General features: G+C 37.9%; 1 protein-coding gene and 1 long non-coding RNA gene across 15 annotated transcripts; one reads left to right on the top strand and one right to left on the bottom strand.

The window, feature by feature from the left end:
• The first annotated feature begins 4,704 nt into the window (after positions 1-4,704).
• On the top strand, positions 4,705-9,689 carry LOC112196196 (two-pore potassium channel 5). 2 transcript variants are annotated; one of them, XM_024336503.2, is made up of 3 exons: positions 4,705-4,847; positions 5,895-6,344; positions 8,195-9,689. In XM_024336503.2, exons 2-3 carry the CDS (start codon positions 5,920-5,922, stop codon positions 8,904-8,906), a joined length of 1,137 nt encoding a protein of 378 aa, XP_024192271.1. In that variant the 5' UTR covers positions 4,705-4,847; positions 5,895-5,919; the 3' UTR covers positions 8,907-9,689. The 2 variants fall into 2 exon arrangements, with proteins under 2 accessions (XP_024192271.1, XP_040374070.1); XM_040518136.1 differs by having other exon boundaries at positions 5,888-6,344.
• Positions 9,690-14,625: 4,936 nt separating this feature from the next.
• LOC112200397 lies at positions 14,626-17,972 on the bottom strand. 13 transcript variants are annotated; one of them, XR_005810109.1, is made up of 11 exons: positions 17,685-17,972; positions 17,393-17,512; positions 17,183-17,223; positions 16,833-16,919; positions 16,046-16,223; positions 15,801-15,960; positions 15,581-15,699; positions 15,342-15,478; positions 15,169-15,263; positions 15,013-15,049; positions 14,626-14,863 (listed from the first exon to the last, which is right to left on the bottom strand). It is a non-coding gene; the product is annotated as an uncharacterized LOC112200397 (long non-coding RNA). The 13 variants fall into 13 exon arrangements; XR_005810111.1 differs by having other exon boundaries at positions 17,183-17,218; XR_005810112.1 differs by lacking the exon at positions 17,183-17,223 and having other exon boundaries at positions 16,833-16,924; positions 17,685-17,971.
• Between the last annotated feature and the right edge of the window lie 1,026 nt (positions 17,973-18,998).

Genomic DNA, 18,998 nt, shown 5'->3' with positions numbered 1-18,998 from the left:
AGAAAACAAAAGCTTCAATATTCTTCAATGATCCCTGTTACAAGTCCTAGTGGTTATTTAAGCAAAGAAAATATCTAGAAGTAGTGGACTCCCGAAACATAAAGCCCAAATAGGCCCATACAAGAATAATGGCCCATATAAAGGTATAGAATCATAACATTTCCACCTGCTCAAAGAACAGGCTTGACCTCAAGCCTGAGTTACCTTCCAAAACTTGTCCATGCTTCATCGTCTATATCACCAAAAATTATCTTTGACATATGAGGATCCAGAATTGTAGATATTGCTAACAGAGAGAAGATTTTATCCCAATACCTGTCAAAAGCATGGAGTGAAGTTCCAAGAGCATAATCAAGTATGCTGACTAGTTGGATAGCCATCATATTGTCAAAAGCAGCCCCCCAAAAACAAGAAGCAACCATAAATGGAGATAGTAGAGACAAACTCAAAGTAGAAGATGATCAACGTGATACCCCAATGAAGAAAGTAAGGGAACAAGTCATCTTTCTCTTCAAGGTTGGTCATTTGTGTGGCCCTGAGAACATAAGCTTTGTCCCCCAAGGAATGAGATACTTTTACTGCATCCACATTCACAGTTGAACATTCAGAGTGAGCCTGGAGCTTTGATAGCCAAGTAACTACTATGAGGTTTGCTTCACCATTAGTTAATAAATGGAGAAAAAGATGAAGCCAAGCAGCAACACTTGTGTTCAACATTCCAACAGTAGTGGTGTTAATGTAATGAAGATCAGCATTGAATTGGACAAGTCTTTTTATCTCTCCATTACCATAATTACTTAATGGTGTATGTGCATTAGCATGATTGAGTTGAGAGAAAATTTCAATGACCTTGTCATGTAGCATCTGACCTTGAGTGGTAGGTCCTGAAACAACCATATACTTAAGATCCACTACTTGGTTCAATTCCTTCAGAGTTGCAGCTTGCAAAAAATAGTCAACTCCCACTATAGTATTTGCTGCAATATGGAGTTTGTTCCAATCCCATCTGTCTAAAGACTGCAATATCCCTGACGCTGTAATCACTTCAAATTGCTCCTCATACTCATTAACAAGACCTCCGAAACTCGGTTGCCCACTGGACACATGCGGGTTGCAAGTCTTCTAAGATATTGTAGAGATACCAAACGTGAAATTTCAGAAATTTCAGAAACTGCAATAGTGATAAGTGCATGGGGCCAACCTTGGTGACCTTCACAGATCATATAAAGTTTGGTGGCATGCTTGCAAATGTTTCCTTGCATCGACCACACATAGTCACAGAAGGAAAATTTCGATCCAAGAATCCACACTAGATGTATAATGTTACTGTTCTTCTGGCTTGAAACCTTGGCAAAGAGACTGCCTTTATCATCCAAGGTAACAGCAGAATCAGAAATTTGCAGGGCCCTGTGCCAAGAATTAGAAGCAATATCTTCTTCATTGATGTTTTGAAAAGAATCACATTTATCAGCATATTGATCCAGCCAGTAGCGTGAGTGCAGCTCTGTTATCAGCTTGTGTACTAACGAATCAACTCTTTGGAATGCCCCAAAATGTGAATCAACAAACAATTTCACTTTCAACTCTACGTGATATGCTTCAATAGCATCGGATGCCTCCTGAATTGCAATATTAACTACAGGTGCGAAAAGAAAGTGCAAGATCTTCAGAACATCCACTTTACATTCAACTTGAGGCACAATGCCAAAATCATGTGCTTTTTGAAACTTCGCTTGAAGCATAAGAAACATCATTTTCTTGTAAAGAACATAAATATCCACAATGGCAAGGTAAGGTGTCTCTTGGTTGCTCAGGTCATCAATTTGCAAATTGGTAGTAGTATCTGTCAAGGCTGCAAGTTTCCTATCTTTTGGTTTCTCTAAAAACTCAAAAATGAATCCATCTGTATACATCAAGGCATGTATAGCATTCCAGCCCACCATCTGATCATCAATAAGATATGCCAAGCTTGGTATTACACTTGCAGCTTCTCTCTTAAACTTTGTATTAGGAAATGCAAGCAACCAAAATAAAAATGAAATTCCAACGCCATCCATCTTGACATGTAACTCAATGGAGTCAATGCCCTTTCCACATAATGCAGCAAAAATTGTATCCATTATACTAACATTTGAACTCACGCGCTCCTTACTAACACTCCTGAAAAGTATATTGGCAAGCACGTTCACATATTCATGAAATAACTATTGGCATTCCTTACCATTATCCCAAATGTGTCATTAGGAAGCAAATTCCCAGCATTGTCATCAGAAGAGACAACAATGCCTCCACTTAAATGACTTGACTAGAAGATGTCCAATTTCTCGTTGAAATCAGGTCGTTTGACATCATTTTCCTTATCATCAGACCCACAACCATGTTCATTAACACCAAACTCGTACATCCTTTTTCACAAACACCCAACATTCTTGACAAGGAATCTGCACACTCTGTTTGTCCTATCAAAAAATGCACACTGCACACAATGAATGCCATATTTTATGTAATCAGTTTGTTGGCTGCATCACCAACAAGTTGTGTCTTCATTTGGCGGCAGAGATAGGCAGAAATTGCTTCCTATATATTCTTGAGATTCCTATCAAAACCAAATTCATGGAATTGATTCAGAATTTTTTTTAGCATAACCAATGAATAAAATACCTCTTTCCAGAAAGGAATGACAATTTCATGAAGAAAACCATGAGTGACAACATCAATGGTAGACTGCAAGGTGCTTTCATTAACTTGTAATACACTATTGAAAATGCTTGTGGAATCCTTTCTTCATGACTTTGATTTCAACTAGCAACCCTAAAGCTTGAGCTGCTGCACCCCACAGTTGCTGTTGACGTGTTACCATCAGTTTTGCAACTCTAATAAGAGGATCATACATCTCCGAAAAAACTAGCTTGAGTTTAATAATTGCTTTCAGAAGTGTAAGAGCAACAGATGAGGGGTCCTTTTCAATATCAACAAATGACGAAGCAGAATGAATAGAAATCCCTCTCCTACACATCAGCTTAAACATTTCCAAAGCCTCCGCAATTTTGTCCATCTGCTTTAACCCCTCCATTCCAAGGATATGGCATTTCCTACCCTTTTCCACATCAAACCACCTTTCACACACATTGAACAAAATTGCTAATGTAAAATGTGTAGGCACCATTCCCTCCAAAATCATGGCATTATAAACATCCAATGCCTTTTCCTCCTGACCATTTAGGACCAAGGTACTAATCAGAGTCTTCCAAGAGACAATGTTCCTCTCAGGCATTTTTAGAAACAATTCTCTAGCATCCTCTATAGTCTCCAAGCAATTTACAGAATTCATGGCAGACCTACGACTTGAAAAATTCTCATTCTTCTCAACAATCAGAACAAAATCAAGCGACGACAAGCACTCATCAATTCTAACAACTGATAATGGTTGATACTCTGATGGTGCTCTAATACCTGATGCTGGAATCGCCACTGACCTCAAGCTCATCCAGTAGGCTCCTCCAATTTGAGGTGAAGACTGGCGGTAAATGGCGCTGTTAGGTACTTTGTTGTCGACAACCGCATCCACTAGGATTGGAGCAGGCTCGTCATTCTCATCCACAGTGTCCTCGTCTGTTAACTCCTGGAGCAACTGAACGTCTGTAAAGTTCTCATCCAAGACCGGTGAGGCACGGTTGACCTCCTCGGTTAGGGTGACGGAGAGAGGCTGGCGAAGTTTCTCAAGCTCATCCACCATAACGGAGATGGCGGGTCTGGAGTTCAGGACCTCATTTTGCTCCAGAACATCGGAAATTAGTGGTGGAGAAGAGGAAGAACCAAACATTAGCTGAGCCTGAAATGGCTATAGATACAGTTGGCCCGAATGGGGATGAGTTAGCACCCGAGGGCTGCGTCGATGAGGATGAGCCAAACTCGGACTTAGATGGGGTTGAGCCAAACATGGGCTGTGATTGAGTTGAGCCGAGGGAAGGTGTAGAAGCTGCGGTGGTGGTGGTTGGGGCGTTGGAAGATCTGACTCCGAATGATGGAAACGGATTCTGAAACTGGGTTTGGGGTAAAAAGGTGGGGACTGGTGGTGACTGAAATATTGGAATCAATGGATTCATGTTAGATGCAGGCTGAAATGAGCGATAATCTGGGTAGATGGGTTCGACCACAGATTGAGATTGTGCGTAAATGGGTTGACTGGTGGACGTATCTGTTGGGTTGGGGAAAGGGAATTGTTGAGGAAAAACATACCCATTGATGATTGTTTGGGAAGGTGGTGGTGGTGGGTAACTTGGTTGGAATGAAAATTGAGAAAGAGGTGGTGGATAGCGTGGTGGCAATGGGAATTGGGAAGGAGGTGGAGGGTGAGAAGCATGCGTGCTGCAAGAAGAGCCGAGGATCCCACCGCCGTACCCCGCCGGACTCACTGGAAACAGGCCCAGTTGCGGGCTCTGATACTAGTTGTTAGGATCCCCAGGATCCAAGCCCAGAAATGACATTGCAAAGGAATGGAAATAAGAGAAAGCTAAGGGAAATAAGAGAAAACAAAAGCTTCAATATTCTTCAATGATCCCTGTTACAAGTCTTAGTGATTATTTAAGCAAAGAAAATATCTAGAAGTAGTGGACTCTCAAAATATAAAGCCCAAACAGGCCCATACAAGAATAGTGGCCCATATAAAGGTATAGAATCATAACAAATCCCCTCCTCGCTAGCGGCTCGTTTAATATCACTCTTCCCCTCCTCGCTGAGACCGAAATCAGAATTAATCTCAGGGCTTATTCTCCTCGCGTCCTCGGTTTTTTTTCTAGTTCTCCTCCATAGCAGCAAGCCAGCAAAGCTTCAGTTGTGAATTCCAGGTTAGGTCTTGCTAGTTTAAGAGATTTCATTGTGCTTTTGTTTAAGAGATAGTATTGTTTTACTTTTATTCTTGCTAATTTTTTGTTCTTCTGTCTAATCTGCATATCAATACGCATACATTTTCCCTACATTATGGGGTACAAAATAAATTATTTTTAGGAAGGAAAAAGTATTTTCGTGAAGTGGGTTTTGCGATTCATGTGGTTTTTTTTGTTTTGGTTAAGCATGTTGGGATTAAAGATCGTAGTTTTGTGGATTTGAGCAAGTGCATTTGAGTTTTGAGTTTTGATTGTGGGATTTGTTGGAATAGAGTTTGATTCTGTGTTAATTTTTGCAGAGGGGTTCTTTGTTTTGTTAACTTGAATATGAATGAGATATTCTAGTAGAAGATGTAGAAGGAACTGATCATCCAATTACTTTTGGTTTTCGTATCGAATTCCTTCAATGAAAATGCTATCATTTTGAAAATAAAGGTTACTGAACATCCAAAACAAAGAAAGCTAAGTTAGCTACAGAGGTTAACTCGCTTTCCCTGTTCCGATTTCTCCCTCTCTCTGATATCAAAACCATCATATTCAGATTTCCCTCCTCTAGGATTTTTGAACAAGTTGAGGCCAAATAATTAAATTAAACTTTGTAATTGTTTTTTATGTTCTGGGTATGTTCTGGTTAATTATATTTCTTACTTGTGATGGAAGCATTGGCCATAATTGTGATTTGTTAATGCTGATGCTAGGAATAGTTTGCACACAAATTTGACAAGTATAGCTAGTTAGTGAATGAGGGTCTTGGCATGTTTGGATTTAATTATTTAGTTTCGGTTTGAGCTCAGTCAAGAAGAAATGAACATCTTTTCAAGTGGATTAAGAAGAAAAGTAACTATTGGACACTAACTTGTTGAGTTTGCTGTGACTACCTGTTGAGTTTGCTGTGAACCTTTCTGCATGATGTTTTAATTGCTATGAACCTTTGTGTATCCAACTTGTTTTGCATTTCAGCCACAAAGGCTCTCCCACTTTGTGTATCTAATTTGTTTAAGTTGCTAGGATTTTTTTGGAAGGGTCCAGCGTGATGATGCCAGAACAAAAGCAGCCTGATGCTTGGGAAGGGGAGCGGGCTAACCTTAACAGCCAGATATCCGTGTTGACTGCAAAGGTGAAGAGCTTAGAAAATAAGCTGGTTATTGATAACAATGCATGGGCAGCGCAGAAGGTTCGCAGTGAGGGAACTTACAAAGCCCAAATAGAGAATTTGGGGGCTATAAATCTGAAGTTATGTGGGGATATACGCAAGCTTGAGCAGAGGCTAGTGAAAGGTAGTAGCGATGCTGCTCAGCTTTATAAAAAGGAGAAGAAGCTTGAGAAGATAGAGGCGCGTCAGAAGAGGGAAGAAGAATCACTTGGGGACAGGAAAAGGGTTCTTGAGCATCAGCTTAAAGCATTTGAGAGGACGACTCAGGCGGTGCGCTCTTTCGCCTTCTTTGGCCGTGATACCCCGTAAGTCTTCTTCTTTAATTATTATTAAGATGGTGATTCTCGTATCTGGTTTAGTTTAATTGCATAGTTTTTGGTGAATTACTATAGCAATTACTACCGTGCAAGAGTTACTGCTGTAGATTGTTAAGGTCTTTGATGCTTAATTTGAACAAAAGATTCTATGTTCTGGTTCTTGGCTTTATTAGGTATTACAAGTGATTAACTCAACTTAAATGGTTAGATTTTTGTATAGAAAACAGACTTTTAATGGCCTGCCATGTAGATTCTCCATCATTAGAGCTTAAAACACAGATTTTGTAGGATTGAAATAGAAAATATGAATTAGGTTGTATTGGCGATTGTTGTTGTTGCTCTATTTTCCACTCCTTGAACTTGGTGAAAACCTCTTATCTCCCTCATTAAGTAGACCTAAATCTTCCTCGAAAAATCATATAGAAAAGTAACAATAAACTTGAAGCCTCTTATAGACCTTACTGGTGTCGGGCCCCGTACATCTACGTGAATATAATCCAGCAATCCTGTCTTTGTTCTCATGGTTTGCTAACTTGAATGCCGCCTTCTGCTTCTCAAGACTACAATCCTTGCAAAAGTTTTGCATCTTCTAACTTACTTTTCTTGTGGAGTCACTTCACTATTCATGTTGTTTTGTCTTCTTCCTGTTTCAATTTTAGTATTGTTATAACGACCGTGCAACAGTATAGGATGACGATGTGAGATACCACAACAAGATAATAAAGAAACCATGACACACATGAATATAAAGTTTTATAAAGGTTCGACAAAACTTAGCCTACGTCCTTTATATGATGTATCTTGAGAATTACTAGCACTATGGAGAATAACAACTTTGATTACAAGTACTTATTGAACTCCCTATGTTAATATGTTAATCCACAACACCTTTGCTAGATCTCTCTATCACCCTCGTCTCTCCCTGCTCCTGTGTTTGTATGTAACTGAGAACTTTCTATTTGATCTCTTCTCAGATCTGAGAACACATTATGTGACCTCCTAGCAGCCTATTTATAGATTATAGGTGCTAGTTCCGATCTTGTCACATTAGGATTCTTAGACTATTAGAAAAAGGAAAGAGAGCTTGCTTTCTTATTCCTTATCTTAAATGGGAATAACTCTTCCTCTTCCAAATCCATTAGGATATTTGAAGAATTCCTTTAAGCGCTAATCTTCCTTTACCCATCTGGTTTTGCCTTAAGGAACCAAAAACACAACAAACCCCATTTCGCCTAAGTTGCTTGAAGAGTTGCTTTCCAGCTAAACGATCCTTCTCCACAAGTAATAGCATAACATTTTGTAGACCTCCTCCTATCTAAGTTTCGCTTAATCCGAATCAACAAAACCAGCCACGTACGCTACATCTTGTTTTCTCTCAAACATGATCCTAAGTTGCCTAGTCCCTGTTAAGTAACTCCTATTATGGTCTTTACTGTTTCGATTCCCATAATTCTACAAGGCCCACCAACACCTTTGCAGTGTTTCTCTCTTCATTTGTCGTACCAATCTCTAGGTGCGCACATATGAAATGTGCAGGCTGTATCCAATATCCGCAAGAAGTTCTCTTTCATCACTATTATCTCCAGTAACGACATTGGCCAACTTAGAGCAATCTTCTAATATCCGTGCCTTCTTCTCTTTCCCTATTTTGCATTTCCTTTTTTAGTGGTTGGGTGAAACACATTTGAGGAAACCATTTATTTATTTATTTTTTACGCTTTACCTTAGATTTCAACACCCCTCTTGCTATTATCATAAAAAAAAATGTTTCTTTTTAAAATTTTATACTTTTACCTGACATTAGTACATCATATTTACATTACATTTGCATTTTTCAGGGATACCGACCTAGGATTCATTTCATCTGGGTGGATCATTTTTATGGCCTTTAGTCATATGATGTTTGGATTGGTATGTTTTGGATTTTTAGGAGATCGCACCTATGACACTTTTGTCGCTGCATATTATACCTCATCTGTTACGGTGTATACAGTGGGATTTGGTGATGTTACCCCTCCGTTAGTCTACGCTTGGATTATTGATTTGATGTCGATTCTCGCACAGTTTGCTCCCATTATCGTTTCTTTCTGGGTGCGTCACGTAGCACAGAGATTAGACCGGAGATATCTATCTGATATACAGACTGCACAGCGGAGGCATCTCTTTCGACTATTTGCAGCTTTTTCCACGATCATGGTGACCATTGGTTTGACGATGCTGGGCATCTATGTTTTTGAGAGAGATCGACCCATAGTTGATCCATGTCGTTCATGTTCATGTCCATGTCCATGTCCATCTCCATCTCCATCTCCATCTCATTCCGGCATTTCTTCTACACATGACTTGGGCATTTTGCAGATCATTCACTTGGCTATGATGATCGTGACTACAGTGGGATACGGAGATCTTGCTTTTTCGACTATTTCTGGGAGACTATTCGCCACATTTTGGATTCCCATCTGTGTTCCCTTGTTTGCTGCAGCGACATCATATCTTGTGGAGGCTATCATACACTATTCTAGAAAGCGACCTATGATAGGTATCGTTTGATATATGGTGCCCCACAGTTGAGTATTGAGTAGCGACACTAATCTACCTTAGCAGTTTTTTAGATGTATTTTTCCTGTAAAATGTGCCTCACTATTTCCACATTAATGGTAGTATTGGCATCGGGAAGTATTGCTTTTTTTTTTTTTTTTTTTTATAACAAATCGCTGAAGTTTAATTGATGATTATTATTGAATTTTTCGGAACCCAAAAGTGACATTTTGCCTTTAAATGGAGTGATACCCACCCCCCACCCCACCAAAAAATAAAAAAAATTGTTTGAGTCGATGATTGTTGTTCTAAAACGCGCCTGCCCAGGCCGCCTTGGCGCTGTGTGCACCCTCATCGCCCCTGATTATGAGCTAGGCGGTCTAAGAAAATCTCTCGGAGGTCGGTCCTGGGTGCTGGGCGTCGCTCTCTTTTTTTGTCTCTCTCTCATCAAAACTAAAAACCCACAACTCCACTCCATGTCTGCTCTGTACCTCTCAAAACCCTGAACTCTAACTGTTCTCTCTCTCTCTCTCTCTCTCTCTCGCATCGATGGTCGACTCACCCACACATCTGTTAGGACTCTTGTTCTATAATTACATATTGTCATGGGCTAATGTGTTGAGCTACTTAAGTGGGCTGTGTTTCCAGCTTAGGCTTTCTATGTATATAGCTGATTGGACTCGGGTCGGGTCATCAGGTAAATTGGTGTGTCTAGGGATGTTTGCAAATAGAGCTATATAAGCTATCAGCCTGCATTGTATGACTCAGTCAATGAAAAATCATCTTTTATCTTCTTATTTTCTGTAGCTTTCCTTTAATTCATTTCCTTGCGATGTCATTCCATGGTTTCGATCCTGGGGATCGTAACAACTGGTATCAGAGCCCACACCTGGGCCTTTTCCCGGCGAGTCCGGCGGCTTCCGGCGGTGGGATCTCCTGCGGGTATTACAACTCTCCTTATCACTCTTACGGTAGCTCTACCTGTGCGTTTACCCAATTTTCATCGCCACCTAACCCTTACCCACCATTGCAACTCAACCCTTCTGCAACCATCATCAATGGCCACATGTTCCCTCATCAGTTTCCTTTTATTGCTCAGCAGCCTCTCACCACCACTCCTCGCGACCCATACATCCCTACTTACCACTCACCTTATCCTAACCCAAATCTCTGGGTTCCTCTTTCAATTTCACAAAGCCATTCACATGAACCATCCATTCCCAGTGTTTATTCTCAGTTTGTCCCCACAAATACCATGACTACACAACCTATTTCCCATTCTGCTTCTCCGCCTCCAACTTGTGGGCAACCACATACAATTGCAGATCCAAAACCACTCTGTCCCATACCCGAGTACGACCGAATTTCTCTTGAACCTGATCGGTTGTATAATTGGGAGGTCCCAATTGTTGATTCTGGATGTTACTCTTTCACACCAGAGCATATGACCGCGCTTACGGGGGCTGAGAAACCACAATCGCCACAACGAGGTTCCAGTGAATTGAAAGTTCACAAAGATCACACAAATGCTAAGTTGTGTGAGATGCAAACTTCTTTTAAGAGTTCGATGGAGACCTTCATGTCTGAATTCAGGGGGGAGCTGCGGTTGTTAAGGTCATCGCAATCTCCGGTAATCCAAGTTGATAACACACCTCCTACGGTTGCTACGTCTCTTACGGCGTCGGGGAAGCCATCATCGTCAACTACGGCTACCTCTGGAGGTAGTATTCGAATCTCAGAACCAAATTTTAATCTATCACCTCATGAAGCAATATTGGATTTGAATAATGATATTTCTGTTGTGGTGGTGTCTGGAAGTAGTAATGAGGATAATATTGTTGTTGGTATGACTGAAAAACTTGTGTTGAATATTGATAAAAATACTGCTGGAGGTGGTACTGGAATGAAATTTTCTGGTAGTCACTGTAGTTATGTTGCCAAAAGTATATTGTGGAAGAATAATGCTCAATCCCATCGTTTCCCTCACACTAACTTTGGTAATGGATCATCTGTTGGGAATTTGCTTCTCTATTGTGAGGTTCATACTTCCATGGAAGTTGGCAACGGATTCTTGGATGATAATTTTGGTGAAGAAAATGTTTCTGTTGAAGACAGCTTTGAGAAAATGCAAATGAAGTCTGAAAAGGTGTTGGTCCTCCCTATGAGAAAAGTGATGCATGGAGCAGGTCGATATATTGGGTGGTTTCAACGTGCTTTTGGCATTTATATCTGCAATTTGTTTGACACGGGCCAGGCCTCAAGGGTATTGAAATTGGAGAGAGATATTTTGGACTATCTTTTGCATCACTTTTTTGATGTTTCTGCCAGAAAAGACGACCATAATACTAATGGATATTATGATCATTCCTCATCCTCTCAATCCATAATTGCCAATGTCCCAACTGCATTTCAATGCCCCAAAAGTGGACAGAAGCTTATTCACATGGCCGTTACACCTAACTATGCACTGAAGCGTCTATTGCATCAATGTTCCAGAAGTTGGATCAGCACCATCATATTCATATTCTTTTGCATTTCTGTTGAAAAAGCTATAGCTGATACTATGAAGTTAACATCTGAGTTTCTGGTAGGTTGTCTTGATGTGATTCCGGCGATTAAGAAGTATTTGAATGATAAAATTGAACCTTGGTTGGCTGGGATTTTTTGTGAAAATGGTTTCTTGCATGATAGTGATAGTAAATGGGCTGGCATTGTGACTAACAAAAAATTAGCAGATTTGGGAGCAAATTACAATGATCACCATTACCATTTAGGGTACTTTATTTATGTAATTCCAGTGACTTCTAAGATTGATCTAGCATGGAGGAAGAAGTATATGTCTCAAGCTTATTCTCTTGGCCAGAAACTCAATATTCAGCAGGGGTCTTCTTATTTTGGCATAGTTCCTGTCATTCTCAAAGAGGTTTTCAGCTTCTCTTCTGAAATGCATTGTTTCAGCCTCGTCCCTATAATTTTCAATGTTGGTATGGTGACTACTGTGCAACCCTTTAGCCTTGATTGGGGGTTTCAAGTTCATCAACTTTGGCCACCCTTGATGATGATGAGGTGTTTTTCTCTTCCACTGTCTCTCTTGGGTAATGATTATTTCAAGTCCACATTACTTATCACAGCTGTTACGGGATTTGACGTGGTTGCACTACATTTCCTTTGCCAAACTAAAGCTAGCTGCCACCCAAGAAGCTTCATTGTTGATGAATTTTTTGACTTTTTGAAAATCAATTCAAAGTTATCTTTTGTGAGGTACACATGTGATGCACTTCTTTCAAGTGATAATTGTGTAGGCTTTTTGACTAATATGCACAAGTTTTTTCAACACATGGTGGGACATGTTCACAAAGATGAGTTTTTCTTGGCAACGTGGTCTTCCACTTCTTGTCCTCCATTCCATGCCCTTGTGAAGAAATTGTTTCTTTTATCACCTGTGGTTGCTATCCATTCATTACAACCACTTTTGGCTGACATATTGAGAGATGATGCACAGCTTATCTTTGGAATTATGATGGTTGTTTCTATGAATGAGCTGATGTTTTTGAGGTCTAAGAAACAAGGGCTTCAAATTGGGTATAGTGATATTGATAATGGAAATTATTGTCCTTCTATGAGCTGTTCTCTTCACTTGCCTCATTTCATGATTACATGGTTTTTTGAATTCACTTCTGTAGCAATTGACTTTGGAGATCTTGCATTAATTCCCCCACAATACTTTTCAGTACCTATTATATTGTTGTTTAGAGTTGTACACTCTCAGGCAATTGAATTTGTGAAATCAAGCCATATACTACAGGGTCCCAATAGAGAAGCCCTGAGAACCTCTGCTACTTCTCATGTTGGTGTTCATCTATGTGCGCTACTACATACTTGGCAAGTTACAAATGATGAAAATGAAGCTACTGCTGTGGCATTTGCACTGATCAACTCTGTTGTTGCAGTGTGTATTCAGCTCAGCTCACGCAAGGCTGCCTTTGATACAGATATATATGTTGCAAGTGCGCTTGTTGACATGTATTCTAAGTGTGGTCTGTCTCTCAATTTTCAAGAGAAGGAAGCTTTCACTTACTTTGAGAAGATGAGGCAATATGAGATGTTTCCTACGCCATTCTCTTATGCTAATTTATGGAGTTGTTGTGCAAAGCTAGCTTCTTCATTCCAAGAGAAACAGATTACTACATTGACATTAATGAAAATTTCACTTGCCAAAGTGTTTGAAATTGAAAGTGATGGTGGGTTGTCACACAATTTGGAGAAGATGTGTTTGCTTATTGCTGGACATGAGTGGGCTGCTGATGTGATATCTTCAGATGTTCCTCTTCCTAGTGTGGATGACCTCGCAGACCAGCTTGTTGAAGTGCTTGATTTATTTGGTATAATTTTAACTACACCAACTTACCGGTTGTCGACTCCTTTTGTTACGGACGAATGGTTGGTTGAAGCAGATATGATCATTAAAGCAAGGCAAGAGAGGAGAATAGTTTTTGCTGAAGTTTTGGCTCAATTCCCTTTTCTTATATGTTTAAGGCCTGAGGGCATGCCTTATTTTAAGGGGGGAGGAATGTTAGGACTCTTGTTCTATAATTACATATTGTCATGGGCTAATGTGTTGAGCTACTTAAGTGGGCTGTGTTTCCAGCTTAGGCTTTCTATGTATATAGCTGATTGGACTCGGGTCGGGTCATCAGGTAAATTGGTGTGTCTAGGGATGTTTGCAAATAGAGCTATATAAGCTATCAGCCTGCATTGTATGACTCAGTCAATGAAAAATCATCTTTTATCTTCTTATTTTCTGTAGCTTTCCTTTAATTCATTTCCTTGCGATGTCATTCCATGGTTTCGATCCTGGGGATCGTAACAACATCAGTCTTTCTCTATCCTCAATCCCACGGGGTCCTTGTCTATCTAAAAGTACAGCAAACATCGATGTAGAAGAAGATGAGACGTGGTGGTCTATTAAGTTGAGGACTCCTCTTGATTAACTCGCATGAGCTACTAACTGGTGTGGGGCCATTTTTGTTTTTTGTTTTTTTTTTTGGTTTTTATCACAGGTGGGGCCTGAATTTTTTTGAACTGGACAGAATGATACCTGAACTAAGGATCAAATAAGTACTTGAATTTCTAAAACCACATCAATAAGGTTCCGTCTATATTCTGCTATCCCTCCGTTAAATGCGGGGGCAAATAAGACATTTTACTCAAATTGACCGCTAAAATGACTGTCATAACCCTAACACTATTCATGTGAAAATTTTCATCATGTTTTACCTCCAGTTATCATAATAACGGCAATAATTCCAACATCATGTTTTTTTGAATAATTTTTATTGTTCTTCAAAAATGATTGCAATTAATTTTTACCAAGTAAAATTAAGGAACAAAAAAAAAGTGATTATACAACAAAGTATTTTATTGTCAGTTAATATGCATGCCTGGCTATTAGTGTCATTATGCTTCATTTTTTCAGAATACTTTGTTGTATAATCACTTTTTTTTTTGTTTCTTAAATTTACTTTGTAAAAATTATTTACAATTCTGGGCTAGTTTTTGAAGAACAATAAAAATTATTCAAGACAACATGATGTTGCAATGTTGGATATTGTTATTATTTATCAGGAGAATAATTAGAGGTAAAATATGATGGAAAGTTTCACATGAATAGTGTTAGGGGAAAGAGTAAATTGTTTTTGGAGGAAAAATAAGCTATCCTTTCTATAGAAACTAGAAAATGCACCCGCGCGATGCTGCGGGAATATTGTTTGATTCGATGCTACTGAATTTAGAAACATTGTTATATTACATTGTTAAATTATATATTATATCGTAACTACTAAATTTAGAAACATTGTTATATTACATTGTTACATTATATATTATATCCTCACAACAGTAGGTGTTTATGTACAAAGTTTGATTCGTCATTTGCAACAAATGATAAGTCCTCCGAAATTTCAGCTGAGCTGTTGTAATTGGAAAACATAAGTAATAATGTCAATCAATAAGAAAGAGTGATTATTTGGTTCTGTAAATTGAAATCATTGAAATGGTTTTGTATGGAGTAAGCACAAACATTAATCAATGAGGCATTGGAATGTAGAGATGAGGTTACCTATAAACAACCAGTTGCATATGACGTGATCAGAGCTCTGCAAAATACTGATGTGAAGTGAAACGTAGGAATGTAACTTATTTCAACAATAACCTATGTCAACAATAACTAAAAATAGGAATCAAATTCTCGAATTATCAGAAAAACAAAACGGACCTTACTAACTTTTGTGTAGAAGTCTGTGGGGAGAACGAATCAAAGGGGGTTTGATTAAAATCCAAGTGACATCCATTGGCCATAAATGCTTTCACCTGTATATTAACATCAATCCTCTGAGATTATTGCTAATGTGCCAAAAATTTAACTCAAAGTAAATAAATTGTCCTCACCTTCAATGTCTTTGTCACTACCAAGGTCTTTTTAGGATAAAAAATCTCATCATTTGAGCCCTTGTGCATAAAGAAGGCAGGGCCTCATCATTGGCTCTAAACATCCCATGCATGAACCATCGTGAGTTATCACATCCCTGTCATAAAATTTTATGTGCAGTTAGGTTATATCTGTTATCGGTCAAGGTCATTGACATATTATCAGGTTCTAATCAGTTTCATGAAACTGGAAAACTAACCTGCACATTAGACACAACCATTTGAGCTCCATGCATCCATTCAATATGTGGTTGGTAATTTGAGGAGGCAACTTTAAGTTTCTTTGGGGTAAATCCTTAGAATGTTCCTCTGTGTGAACCTAGAGATTATAACACAACACCAAGTATCAGAATCATTACATCATGACAATTGCTAGAGAAGACATATAACAAAAGGCTTACTCAAAATAAGATGTCTTACTTTTTCACCGACCTATAGAGCCTGTTTGAAACCATTCTATGTTCTTCTAGCGTAACTTTTTTTATGTTGCACATACTTGGCCACTTGGGTGCTTCAAAGTTCGTGCTGGATAGGTTTGATGAGCTGCAGTTTTGTTCTCAGTTTCTCTACCACTGTCACTCTGTACCCATTAAAAGAAGTAATGTAAAGAAGCACACGCTTATAAACAAAATTGGGGAGAACATAAACTGTATTGCTCAGCTCACCCTTTTCCAATTTTTCAGATGAATCCTTGTCATTACCTTTGCCAACTTTTGGTGGGTCCGATGTTTTAAAGCTTCAGGTGATGGAAATTCTATCATCGGGTGAGGGCTATTGCCCCACTTAGGTCAGCTGTTATTTTAGCTGCTTCGATGAGTCTTCTACCAATGACTTTTGAGCAATCTATAGTGGAGAAAGGGCATTGAACTTATACAGAACAAAAGATCATTTTTGTATAGGAAACAAAAATGAAAGACCAAAGCATGTTGAATTTGTCTGAGAATTTGTTTCTTAGTGATTTTCACGTAAGAGATATAGCTCTTCTGTTAGTCTTGCCAATATTTGGCTTTTAATATGATCAGTGTACTGCCAATCCAAGGGTTATCCTCGAAATAAAAATTACAGCCAATCATTTATCATATTTGTTTGATATTCTAAGAGGCAAACAACTAAAGTACTTGGATTCAATATAGTGTACTGCCAATCCAAGGGTTATCCTCGAAATAAAAATTACAGCCAAGCATTTATCATATTTGTTTGATATTCTAAGAGGCAAACAACTAAAGTACTTGGATTCAATATACTGTCCAGTTTGCGCAATAAAATGGAAATCCAACTACTGTAGTACAAAGCATTTATCAATGCTTATATTCAAATTAAATTATCTTTGATATTCTAAGAAGGAAACAAAGAAAGTAAATATACAAATATGATGTGTGTACACAATATTCTAAGCAGTACATGAGAAATGTCAAAGTATCAATTAGGACATATGCTACAGAATGGACGTACCTAACATCTCTTCAATTGCATTGGCAAGGGTTGTGATCTGAAACTTAATCTGAAGAACACCTATAACTTAATTTGATGTTCTAAATCCTGCACTTCAGAAATTCCACAAAACAAAAAGTAAGAGAAAAGATATGCTTATTTGTACAAACAAAGTAGAAAGAACTAACGAATTGGGGTAAAAACAGCTATATAAGCATTTCAGTTCAACAGATGACTTGATTGAAGACTCTGTGTGGTCACGTTTGTGGCCTCTCAATGCACTGAACAAAGGACCAATTACTTGATCATTTTTGAAAGAAAGCAATGTACTTAGATTAGAGAAGACAGAGAGTATCAGATTGAAGTCTCACTTTTGAATTAGGAGATGAAACTGATTTGCCTTCTTCCTTTTCTATTGCAGTGCCCAACGTTTTGCAAATTATGGAAAGCTAATTTTAGATCAATTGATTTTTAGACAAATAAAAAGTAGTTTTGAAATAAAAAGTAATCTCTACCAGGGATTGACTTCTCAGTAATAGTGAGATTATAAGCAACCGATACAAACCCAAATCAATACATACCTCTTTTCTTGCTGAAAACTATTCCCCAAATCTGGCAAATAAGCTAATAAAACGAAACTTATTGATACTTCGTGTGAGAGCGAGAGCCTGCAACTTGGTGACCTTGCTTCAAGTTTTGAGCTGAAAAGAAAACCCAAAAAGGCAATTAGCTCTAAAGAAACTGTACATATTTCCATTGAAACAATTTGTTTCCTGTTTTCCAAATACCATTCAAGCTTTAATTCAATTAAAAGAAGAGATTTATAGTGTAACAGAATTGATAAAGCCGAATAATATGGAAGTGAAATTTTACCAAGCTTTTGTTCAGACTGATTGTGATGGATAAGCTTGAAATTGCCTAACAACAGGCATTGATATCGATGGAGACTACTGGAATTGAGAAAGTGATGGAGATATCGCTTATATACCCAGGGATTCAGGGCAAAAATGTAATCACAAACTTAATCCCTTTTGAACACTGTTTGTTTGTGATGTAGAATCATCTGCAGTGTTCATTTTGTTTGGACTCTTGCTGATGATATTCTGGTTTAGCTTCACTGCTTCAGTTGTCTGTTTCATATCATTTTCATCAATTTTCAATGGTATAGGCTGAAGGCAATTGAGACTCCATTGTTTTACACTCAAATTATACACATTGAAACGAATTGCAAGTATAGCTGGGAGCATGTATTGGGTTTCTTCTCTTTTAGTCATGTTGACTTTTATCAATTGTTTATTTTATTTATAATCAATTGTGTCACATGGAATTTGTGCACATTCATATATTAAATACGTATGTTAAAGTGTCATGAAAAAAATATTGTATGTTAGAGATGTAAAATATGTACACTTTCAGTATTTGTATTGATTCGTTTTATTTGTTAATTCAAATCGTAAGATGTTTTACAATTTCAAAAAATGTGAAGTATTTATAACTCAGAAAATAATTGAATTTTTGTAAATAAAAAATTGAAATATAATAAATTTTAGCTTGGCATCATAATTTTGTTTTTTTTTTTCTATTTATAAATTTAGCAATACATCTTTATAAACTATATTTTTAGTATATTTATTTGGTATATTGTTGTTGTTGTTTATCAAAATTTTCAATCCATTTCTTGATGTAACTCTCGAAAGTGCAACATATAATTGTCCATGAGTAAAAACAGGTTCCGGTAAATATATGCCAACTTGATTTAGTGATTGACTTTGACTTTTATTAATAGTCATAGCATAACATGGTCTTATCGGAAATTGTCGCCTTTTAAAAATAAACGGCCATTTGTTTTCAGATGCAGTAAGAACAATTCTAGGTATAAAAACTTTTTGACCTATGTTGTCTCCTGTTAATATTTTTGCTTCTATTAATCGATCAAATAATTTTGTTACTATTAATCTTGTACCATTACATAAGCTAGAAACTTGATTTAAATTTCTTAATAACATGATAGGCATTCCTATTTTCAAAATTAATTTATGTGGTGGTAATCCATTAAATTCAAGTTTATTCAAAAATTCTATCGGATATAAAATCTTCATATTTTCATTATTTCCAGAATTCAATACAATATTGTCTGCACTTAAATAAGTTGTTTTGTTACCTGGTAATAAGTTTATAGCGTAATCA

Source organism: Rosa chinensis, chromosome 4 (genome assembly GCF_002994745.2).
Source record: "Rosa chinensis cultivar Old Blush chromosome 4, RchiOBHm-V2, whole genome shotgun sequence".
In the NCBI taxonomy this organism is placed as follows: Eukaryota; Viridiplantae; Streptophyta; class Magnoliopsida; order Rosales; family Rosaceae; genus Rosa; species Rosa chinensis.
Note: the sequence above shows the minus strand (reverse complement) of the source record. Positions and strands in the feature narration are given on the sequence as shown.